Source organism: Anopheles nili, chromosome 2 (assembly GCF_943737925.1).
Source record: "Anopheles nili chromosome 2, idAnoNiliSN_F5_01, whole genome shotgun sequence".
NCBI lineage: Eukaryota > Metazoa > Arthropoda > Insecta > Diptera > Culicidae > Anopheles > Anopheles nili.
The window spans coordinates 63473442-63484307 of record NC_071291.1 but is presented as its reverse complement, the minus strand read 5'-3'; the positions used below and the strand labels follow the sequence as shown (position 1 = coordinate 63484307).

The 10866-nt window shown below is 46.7% G+C and overlaps 1 protein-coding gene and 2 non-coding genes across 3 annotated transcripts; 1 reads left to right on the top strand and 2 right to left on the bottom strand.

The window, feature by feature from the left end:
• Positions 1-707: 707 nt before the first annotated feature.
• On the bottom strand, positions 708-779 carry Trnah-gug (transfer RNA histidin (anticodon GUG)). Its single transcript has one exon. It is a non-coding gene; the product is annotated as a tRNA-His (tRNA).
• Positions 780-1173: 394 nt separating this feature from the next.
• On the bottom strand, positions 1174-1246 carry Trnav-aac (transfer RNA valine (anticodon AAC)). The gene has a single exon. It is a non-coding gene; the product is annotated as a tRNA-Val (tRNA).
• Positions 1247-5393: 4147 nt separating this feature from the next.
• On the top strand, positions 5394-9582 carry LOC128727858 (zinc finger protein 501-like). Its single transcript, XM_053821812.1, has 4 exons — positions 5394-5419; positions 5669-5839; positions 8694-8781; positions 8866-9582. The coding sequence occupies exons 1-4, from the start codon at positions 5394-5396 to the stop codon at positions 9580-9582; spliced, it is 1002 nt and encodes a 333-aa protein (XP_053677787.1).
• The last annotated feature ends 1284 nt before the right edge of the window (positions 9583-10866 follow it).

Sequence of the window (10866 nt, the reverse complement as noted above, 5' to 3'; positions counted from 1 at the left end):
CATTAGGCAAATGAGACAATATTTGTGACACATTTTTCCCCCACATTTCTGCACCTTTTATCGTGGCATTAAGCCCCGTCCCTTCGTAAGACCCCGAGGGCGTGTAGGAAACGCTGGTTTCCATCTCATACGTGTGGGATGGCGTCACCGTGGCTACGGATCCGTGTCCCTTTTGCCTAACGCTTTGCATAAAAAACCGGTGTGCATCTTCATTCCATTGAGCTCGTCGGATCAACCCTCAACCATCCGAGGACTACGATGATGATGTCCCAGTAAAGTCAAGCGTAACGCCCGGAAGCAGTAACGCAAGAGCACCAAGCAGCAAGTGTTGTCGTTGCCATTTGTCGGAGCCTGTGTGGGCTGTTCGGAAAAAGGGCTGAAATGATATGCCACCCATTCCAGACAGGTAAACATGGCGCCCTTTCGAGAAGGACTGGGCAAGGATAATACACACCATCCCGGGGGTCTATTCCTGGTGTGGAACCAGAAGTACATAGCGTTGGATGGGTGGCACGAAAAGTTCTTTAGGTTGAGTAGGGTTTTCCTCGACAAACACCGGATTTGGGAGCTTTTGTAAAAAAGTTTTTATTTGCGCCCAACCATCTTCCGTGACAGTGCTCTCTGGAGGCAGTGGTGAAGGGGAGTTCTGGGGGATCTTTCCACCCACCCAACATCTCTCCCTATTCCACACACGCCCCCTTGTACACTGCCGTGACCAGGATTCGAACCTGGGTTACTACGGCCACAACGTAGGGTCCTAACCACTAGACGATCACGGCTACAGACGGTGGCTTGGTTTAGCCCCATCGAACCCCAAACAGCTTCGAATCAGAGACCTCTCTCCCCACTCAAAGCACGCGAATGTAGAGCGCGTGGCCAACGCCAAGTGAAAGGCACCGCCCGAGAAAAGCGTCCAAAGCGAAAAGACACACAGATGCTGTGGTGGGGAACGAAAGCAATTGCTGGTTCGGATTGAAGAAACGAAAGCATGGTGCTGAGAGATGCAAAAAGAGATTATATGTTGTTGGAACGTGCTTCAATTGGAGTGTTATTCAATGGTTCAATGTTCAAATATGGTGTCATTTACCATTCGATTTTCTTGTTGATAAAATAATACACACCTGCAATGGTTTGTGGTACAGTTTTCCCCAACAAAATAGTGGGTTTTTCTCGTGTTTTCGCCCGGGATCGAACCGGGGGCCTTCCGCGTGTTAGGCGGATGTGATAACCACTACACCACGGAAACTCATGTCTATTGCAATCCGAGGCTTGTTTTTCATTCAATTTCTAATACATAAAGCATGCATTTTCCAGTGAAATATCAGTCAACGGCTATGTGTATCGAAAAGAATCACTTATTCATGGACTAGTTCAGGTTTATGAAAATTAAAATCAATTTAAACAGTGAGTTAACATAACCAAACTTTCATAATTAAAGCATACATTTATTAACAAAAGACTGCTACTGCAATCACGCTTCTACCGAAGACTTTCTCAACCATCTCAAGAAAGAATTGTTCTCTCCATTTCTCGATTCTGAGAATAGCAGTTCTTGGAAAACATAACCAACCCAACGAAGCGATCAAAGCACTGCACTCTACCCATTTTCTCGAAGGCGTGGCCTGCGAAAACCCCGTGAAATGGTCTCGTGCACTAGGTCCTTACCGAATCTCTTCCAACCTAAAGCGCTTGGTTGGAGAAACTCTCCTCTTTCACCGTGCACATGCACAACGAGATGCAAATGCATCCAACTCACAGAATGCACACAAATGCAACTGAATGCGTCGAACTGTGGTGTGTTTCGCAACCGCAACCGAATGCAAATGGGAGGCGAAATGAAAACATCAATAAATCAGCACGACCCGATTCGATAATTCCTTTAGCCGTGCAACGGACGGTGAACAGGACATTTGAGGTCCTGTTCGAGCCGGAGGGCAATCGGTGGTTCGGTTGAACGGTTATTGATTATTTTCATGACTCATTAGGATAATTGACTCCCTGTGGCGCAATATGGGCAGAAAAGCAGGCTTGTACGAGAGCGAGTGAGGTATTTTGTAGATCCTTTTTTTATTAGGCCTCCAAAATTCAGCCTCCAATCAGATGAAATATGCATTCTCATCGGAAACGCATGCCAATTGGTCCCCAAAAAATAACCATCAAATCGGTGCCTTATACAGTAGCTAGTTGCTACTGTATAAGGTTCTCAGCCCAATTTCCCATCCAGTAGCACTTCCCTCCACAGACGACACCGAAAGGATTCGAAACAAAACACATCCCTTTCGCTCGCGGAAAACAAACAACTTGCCAAATTAATTGTAAATACGCCACCGCACGCTTGCACCCGGGTGTGTGGTTTTTCCATCCCGTTTTTCTTCCAACGATCCGGCGTTGATTGAATGGGAAAACCTCCGTCCGTGTGTTGTCTTGTGGCCATGGTTTTTTGCTTCCCCCATGATGCCTGTCCCTGTTTCGTTCTATCGCCATTCCTCGAAGCCGATTGGTGAAGGAAAACAACTCCAGGGCAGCCTAAATTTAATTATAAATTGTTGTTTTTCTTCCAGCTTCCATCCAACAAGGGCCAACTGGTAAGGCCATTCGCCAGGACCTCTCTCCCGATGGATGGGAACCAGCGTCATGCGTTACGCTGAAAAGGAGCCTTGCGGCAAAACTGCAACCGAACGATGCGTCGAATTCACGTAACAAACACGCTTTCGGGGGTCATGTCGACATGTTTTTTGCTAATCTTTCACTGCACCATGTATGTGCGTGTGTGAGGATGATATGGATGGATGAACTGGACTGGTATGGGCTCTGATCGAGAGGCAATAAAACAACCGGAAAGAAGGTTATCTGTGAGAGTATGTTTGGAGCATCAGCAGCAAATATTATTAGCCATTACTCAACAGAGCTACAACAGCTCTCCATAACACACGATATAGCCAAGCTAACTAACAGATAAATCTACTCCCTTCCGTCTTTCATGCTCTTATTAGAAAGGCATGTCCTGGCAAGCCCAAAATATCCCGAGCTTACGTCACCAAAATCGATAAAGCTCTCGATTTCCCCGGAAAAATAAACGGTATCGATCGCTTCCCGAAAATCCACATCAAGCGATTTGAGTCGACGAGATTGGATCCTCCCATCGGTCGCTCGCTAATCGGTTAATAAGGTTTTGCCAAATACATAAACTACCACCCACCCGAGCAAAAGGACTCCACGGACCCTCGGCACCATCCTTGGAGCAGGATCCTCGCGCAATGGCCGTCCTAAATACATTATCTAACACCAAAGGTCGTCCTATGATGGTGTGGGTGTGCCTGTGTGTGTGCACCAGTGTTTAAGGTCTTCTTCCAGTACCTCCACCACCACCCACTGGGCCACCACCACGACGGAGCGGAAGATCGGAAAATCGGGGATTAGAGTGTTTTCCTTGGCATTTAGCCAATCGCTTTTCCGATAAATACGATCTCCCAGCGTCCATTTTACTCTCACCTCTCACTTGATCGCTCCGTCTCACTCTCACCAGCACCACTCTCTCTCTCTCTCTCTCTCTCTCTCTCTCTCTCTCTCTGTTTGGGGCTACAGTCTCTTATGTGTCCTTGCCAATCAACCAACGCGCATGGCATCGGCGTGCGGAGGAGGATGCGCTTCCTTTTCGCGTGCGCGGAACGTTATCTCCTGCCATCCATCATGTTTTTGCTCTCACTCTCACGAGATTTTTCGTCTCACTCATTCCCATCGGTTTTCCCATCGCGAAACACCCGCCTTGGCGTTGCTCCTTTTCTTTGGGGTCATATGGAGACGGTTTTCTCAAGAAAGCTCCCATCTGTGATGACAAGATGTGTGAGAGAGAAAGAGCGTTATTTAGAGCACATTTTCACATCTCTGTTTTCAGCTGTGGGTCTTCTCGACCCACGGCCCGATGCGAAGAGAAGCGATAAATACATAATCCTTCTAATTTTCCTAAATCGGTAATCGTTTGCACCCTATCCGACGGCCTTTGCCGGGTAAATGAAGACAGCTCCTAAACATGAACATGACGACCGATCTGGGATCTCGTGTCTGATAAAAAAGGATAAGATTTCGGTTCTTGTTCTACGTAAAATAAGAAACGGGTCCTTCCTTGGGTAGGTTTGAATATATTTAGAACTCAGTAGGCTGTGGAACCTTCGCAAGGAGGATCCCTTTTTCCGATGACATAACTGTTTCCCAACCAAACCAGGGCCAATTCCGTCGGAGTAAAGAAAATGTCTTCCCCATGCAGAATCACAGTAAATCAGATTTGGAAAATAAATAATCGCTTATGTGCGAACGATGCGCGTGTCCTCGGCGAAATGAACCGAGCGTGACCAAGCGAGCGAGAGAGACAGAGACAGCGAGAGTGAGAGTGAGATGGTTTCGATTTCATCTCTCACTCACTCATCTCATCATCACCAGATCCTGGCGCACTGGTATCCCGATTGAACTGGGCGCTTTTCTCGCGTGAAAATGCAACCAACGCGAGCAGCTTTCCCACTCTCACACAAGCTTTTCCAGCTACGCTTTTCCAAGCCAAGGCGGACCCGGAAGGTCCGCGGATTATGTGCGGATCAGTGTCGCACGTCCAACCAACGCCCGGGCGAAGCGGAAGGACGTGCCGTCGGGGTCTCTCTGTCTCTCTCGCTTTTTTTCCCGTTTCCCCGAACATCACAACCTCGGCACACATAAGCAGTAAATTTGTTTACCTTGCTGCTTCCATTGAAGGATTTGCCGCTTAGTGACGGGTGGGAGACGAGGTGGCGTGGAGGGACGGCAAGGACGACTTTCCTGCGACTCAGCGGACCATCCAGCTCAGGATGGCACCGAGGCTCACTTTCGAACGAACTGTCGGATCGCATGGATGCATCCTTGCTAGCGGAACACACCTTTTCGAGTGATCCTTGTGTGTCCTTTTCGTATCCAAGTAGCCCAGGAGTCAGTGCAACGTCGGGTCGGTTCGTTAAAACCGACCGGAAATGGTAAAAGTGCGAGTTCCTTAATTGAGCCTTCCGGAAAAAAGGGGCTCCGATCTAAAGCCCGTCTAATTGATCGTTTTGTCGAGGACTAAGCGCCGGAAAAGGAATTACACACAGTAACAATACCGAGCCTCCTTTTGGCGGTGGAACAACAATAGCACGTGGAAGTGAGTTTGCTCGCGAAAGGACACGTCGGGGACTTTTGGAAGGGACTCCGTGTAACGGCATCCTTGTAAACCTACGCTTCTTGCGTTACATCGTCCGTGTGTGTATTTGCGTCATTCGGAAGTAAACAATCCCAAACGAACAATAGAACGTTAGAAACCCTACAATAAAAGGTCCCAGTGAGGTCCCAGTCCTCACCACTTGCTCACAGCTTCTCACGTGCAGCTTCTCACCATGATGGACTGGGACATTATCGACATGTAAGTAGATTACTATTTATTGTTCTTGCCGCGCGTTGTGTCAACTAATTGTCCTCGAGCACCCTCGAGGCGCTTCGGAGGGATTCCCTAAATGGACGTAAGATGATATCCACCCTCCGATGTTGTTTGGAAGGCTCGGACGCTGGTCTTTTCATTGAGCCGGAACATGAGCCCTTTTGTGTGTGACTTTCGGATTTTTGTCGGCATTTTCGGACCAATTCTGATTCCATTTCTTTCTACTCGACGTAGCTTCAACTTCGACATGGACGAACGTGAGCTGGACATCAGCATCCGGTCCATTCTGTTGGAGGATACAATGCTTCCTTCGAGCCAGGACCAAACGGCACTACCATGCGAGTTGGATCCCGTTCCATCGAGGCAATGGTCGTCATCGTCCTACTGGAATCCATCCAAATGCACGTAAGTACTCCACAGAACCCTCTACAGTGGGATTAAGACATTACGTTCGCACCATTTGGGGTAGTTAAATAGTCGTGTTTGTCCGTAAACTGTAAACTATTTGCTCACGGCACTAACGGAGTGCATGTGGTGTGGATTAGCCGCCAGTAAATATTCTCCCGCTTATGGGACGAAGTCGACGACGAAATGTTTGGCCTATTTTCCATCATCTCCTCAACCGTGTTTAGGGACGTTGTAAGGCTTCCTTAAAGCAACCAAGCACGGATGTGAACATGAGGCTGATTGATATGATATCAGTCTCGGGTCTGGATGTCAGTTGAGAGATGAAAAACCCATTGTCGGTTGCGAATAAAGCACGTTTCCATGTTCGCCGATCCACACCCCACTAGCAGCTTCCATGAGGGACGAATGCAATTTATGACCCAACTTGGATGGCTTCATTTAGGGCAATGAATGCGTAATGAAGCACTTTACAGTGGAAAATAGTGAGTTTTCATGTCTGCATGGCCATCCCCGGTGTAGGTGGTTGCTGGTGGTGAAAAATAACAAATGAATCCATAAACGTGCGCGATGTTTTTATGTCCCACATTTTCCTCACATTTGTGCATGTGTCATGGAACAAGAACACATTCAAATCCGAGTGAGTTGGATTGATGGCCGTTTTGAGTGTTTCCATGGATACGGTGAATCAAAAAACGTTGCTGACGTGATGATTAGTGAGCTTGAGATTTGTTTTCGACATGACCAACTAATCGATAAGCTAATTACTCCATGGGACATAAAATGTTCAACTCCCAGCTCCATTTCACGACTCAAAAGCCAATGGTCATCTTTCCCCGTTGAAGCCTGTTGCACGGACCACAAGATCCTCGCCAAGGCTTCCATCTTCTCACTTGGGAACGGCGTGTGATGAAAACTTAGTCGTGCCATGCATCCGTCGAGTAAAACCAGCTCTCAAACCCTTTCTCAGGTCGGTCACGTGGACGAGACTCATGAAACATTCAACTCACTGGCCGTAAGGACGCTCTTGTGTGTTCCTTTGAAACGCAAAGAGAAACGGCAACTACTTTTGTGGAACTTTCCTTCAACTCAATCCCGATGCCGTTGCAAACCAAGAACCGGTATTCGCTGGAAATCCATTTGCCAAAGAGATGGGGAAATGGAAAAACAATCGGAAAATGGCAGAGAAAGTTTCATTGCTTGGTAAATGTTTAATGAAGCGCACACAGGATCCCGGGATCAATTCTTGGCCCAAATCGATAGCTCGGCTGTTTGTTATTTGGGTTTTGTTTGATGAGGCGACTGGAGTGAGGTGAGGTTCGAAGAGAATTTTCCATCATCCCTTTTGCAAGAACGCTCTTTTGTTTAAGGTCAGGAAAATGTTCAAATGTTACACATTTACAGAAGACAATATGCTTCATGAATGTTTCAACAGAAAACCTCTCATAATGCTGATAAGTTTCAAGGAGTACGTTAAAGGATCCCTTATATCAAGAGAGGATAAAAATTGATTTAAGAAAAATCACTGTTACTTTTTCATAATACTCCCGTGGCTCACGTAAGACTTCATCGAATCAACAGCTGCTAATTAACCTCGCTACAAAAAAGGTTCAAGAAATTTCTTGCAGGAGGATGAGGAAATTATGCAATTTTTCATTTGCAACAGCTTTTTTTCCGTGGCATAATCTTAGATTTCGACCCCGTTGCAATTAATTAGAGCTGGGTTTTTATTTGCCTGATTCCCGTTCTCTTCCACAAACTCCACGCACAACCAAGAAGCCATATCCTGTCGAACAGTGGTCCGGAGGGATTCTTCTGGCAGGAAAAACCTTCCCTAAACTTTCGCGAAATCAACACGTTTCATTCGAGCTCAAACTCAAGCGAATAGAAGAAAAAAAAAACGATTCAGCAAACAGTCGCGTTGCGGTACATTAAAAGATAATGAAATAAAAACAGCCAGACTCGTGCTGGCGTCGAGAAAACCCTTCGACATCTTGGAGACTAGCGAATATTTAATGAGTAGCCAGGGAAAAACAATAACGCCAGATCCGTCGATCCACTCGCTCAGCTAATTAGCGGTATTTGCATAGGCACACACCGTGACCAAAAAGGGCAGTCACGAACGCCAAACCGGACGGAAATTATGCGCCATCCCCGTGAAGGTGCATAATTTACGAGCGCTTTCACGCGGTGGATCCGGAAATGTTCCGGAAACGCAAGCTATCGCTAAATAAATATCGACCCGAAACGTTCTGCGGTCGCCGTATTTGAATAGTTTATTTAACGGTCCACCCCCCACCGACATTATGCATAATTTCTAATAACACAACCGACGTACCGATAGTCGATCGTCCGTTTAGTAGAACACACCCTGCATCGGTGCCATGGAAAACACGGGAAAATGACATTCTCGAAACGGCCTCCTTTGATGCATCCCAACTCATCTCGGTGGATCGAATGCCACCACATCCTTGCAAAAAGATAGATGAATTTTCCATCACAGCAGCCATCGAGCAGCTACTTCACCCTCCAGCCATTTTCCACGCGCGCTTTTCCAACAACAGCAAAAAGCGCACACAAACGAAAAGGGGCGTTGCCGAACCTTTCCGACGGATCGACCAATCAGCCTTTTGCGGTGCTGTGATGCCTGCAAGGACGATGGCGCGCGTGTATCTTTTCCCGTCGTGATGGTGGCGCATCACATCCGTTAGTCGGTGGCATTAGGCTTCCGTTTGCGGTTTGGTTGTGGATTTTTCCTTCACTTCAACGCTGTTGGGTGTCGTTTTCCCGACGGCATCTGGCTCCCGTGGTGAAAGGTCTTCATCACAGGAACTGATTGTTGTTTCGCTTGCAGGACACCGACGGAGAAGCTCGAGGAGGACTCGGATCAGGACTCCGGACACGGTAGCGAACTGTCGGAGGTATCCGCTTCCAGCACTAAGGTAGGTGTCAGTGATTCCTCCGAGTGTTCCATTCGCTTCACTTACTAACTGGAGGCTGCTTTCAATCCCGAATTCTTCCCACAGGACATGGCCATTGCACGCACACACGGCAGTGACGCGGAAAATGACATCCACGAGGACGCGGTGCCACTCACACGGTGTTGTCCACACTGCGACAAACAGCTCCCAAATCGGGCGGCACTCGAGCGACACCTGCGACTCCACACGGACGAAAGGCCCTTCCGGTGTCCCGTTTGTCCCAAGGCATTCCGGCTTTCATCCACGTTATCTGCACACAAGCGACTTCACGATCAGACCGGTCCGAGTTTGCGGTGTGAAACGTGCGATCGGACATTCACACAACCCAGTGCTCTCTCGAGCCACCGGTTGCTTCATGAATCCGTTCGTCCACACGCCTGCAATCTGTGTGGGAAGCAGTTCGTGAGACTGCATGCCCTCAGGACACATGTCCGTGGGCATGCCAACGAACGACCATTTCAGTGTGACCAGTGTGGTAAGGCGTTTGCTGAGAAACACGTGCTTGTGCGCCATCGAAAGACACACAGTGATGAACGGCCACACGCGTGTCCGGTGTGCGATAAAACCTTCAAGGAACGGTACGATCTGCTTCGGCACTCGCTCATTCACAGTGGATTGCGACCGCACCAGTGTCCTGAGTGTTCCAAGACCTTCGTTCAATCGAACGCGTTGGCCAAACACCGGCGGTGTCACGAACGGGAACGTCACGGACGAAACCGAATTGTCCTGGCGGTGGCCCGGGAACCAACCGTTTGCTGTTGAGGCGATGGGTTACTGGCAAGGATGTGGACAGGATGTGGACAGGATGTGGACAGGATAAATACGACTGAGGTGGGCTGCTGAGTAAATGTTATCGTTGTGGGGGAGGGTTGAACTGGATGGTGTGGAGTGACAGAGCAGTGTCAGCAGGTGTGCCAAAAAAGGAGAAGAAGAAAAAAAGGATACAGATTGATGTGACAGAACCAATATGAAAGTGTTTAATTAGTGATGAAAGAAAAACCAGAGATTGTGTGATATGTTTTCTTTATTTAAAGCATTAGGTGGAAGAGGCAATTTGTCTGTTAACATGAATTGTGATTCCTAAAAATAAATAAATAATTTCTGGCTAATATACTGGTGGAACATACAGCTTTTGGGATCTCAGATGTGTCGGATGCAGTGATCAAAAACTCTTAAAATTCCAACCACTTATGATTATTTCTTAACATCGTTGCCTCCAGTCCTATTTATCATTTCTGTCATTCCTTAAACAAATCAGCTACATTTCCCTCATACATTGCAACAGGTTCACTACCAGACACATCTCGATAAACACGTTTTCGGGACGCCCAATAACGTCCTGTACTTTAATGTAAGGATTAAAGATACATTTGTAGAGATTTACTCTCAATTATAGTGAGCTGACTCACACTATAAGCTTTATAATACTCCTTATTAGCTTTCTAAACTTGTATACCTTCTAAACAATACAACACAACCTATACAATAGAAGGGAACAAATAAAAATAACTGATATCATAGCTGATTGGATATAGGTTATTTAGCTCTGAGCAGTTAATCGCAATCAGTAAATAATGTGTGCGCTTGTTTGGTTTCTGGTTCAACATCCATTTTGGCTGTTTTGAGACGCGCTTGTTCGTATGAATGCAATGGTGCATTTTATGCATATTTATGCATTGGTGCAATGGTGCATATTTATACCTAAACCACTCATGCACATGCAGTTTTGTGTAAAATTTAGCTACGGTTCCTAAGTTTTGTGTGAGGTAAATAGTGAGAATTGTTTCGAGCCTATTGCTTTAGAGAGTTCCAGAAACACGGAACTGATCCATTGGAGTTGGATGTTTAACAGCTATGCAACAGTTTTAAGATGATAAATCCATCCTATTGGCACTGCCTGTAAAATTCTGATTGCGCAAATTACTTGCCTTGATAATCCTCGTAAGACAAAAACTCTACTGTAAGGTTTAAATACACATCTACCAAATGTTGACTTTTTTTCGGATTTTAAAACACAATAAACAACAATAGCTCATCAATCATGCT

What these genes read in the sequence shown, in the direction of transcription:
- LOC128727858 (XM_053821812.1), top strand. Translation starts at nt 5,394, where the DNA reads ATGATGGACTGGGACATTATCGACAT. An exon ending in GACTGGGACATTATCGACAT is followed by an intron (nt 5,420 to 5,668) that starts GTAAGTAGATTA and finishes TACTCGACGTAG; the next exon opens with CTTCAACTTCGACATGGACG. An exon ending in TGGAATCCATCCAAATGCAC is followed by an intron (nt 5,840 to 8,693) that starts GTAAGTACTCCA and finishes TTTCGCTTGCAG; the next exon opens with GACACCGACGGAGAAGCTCG.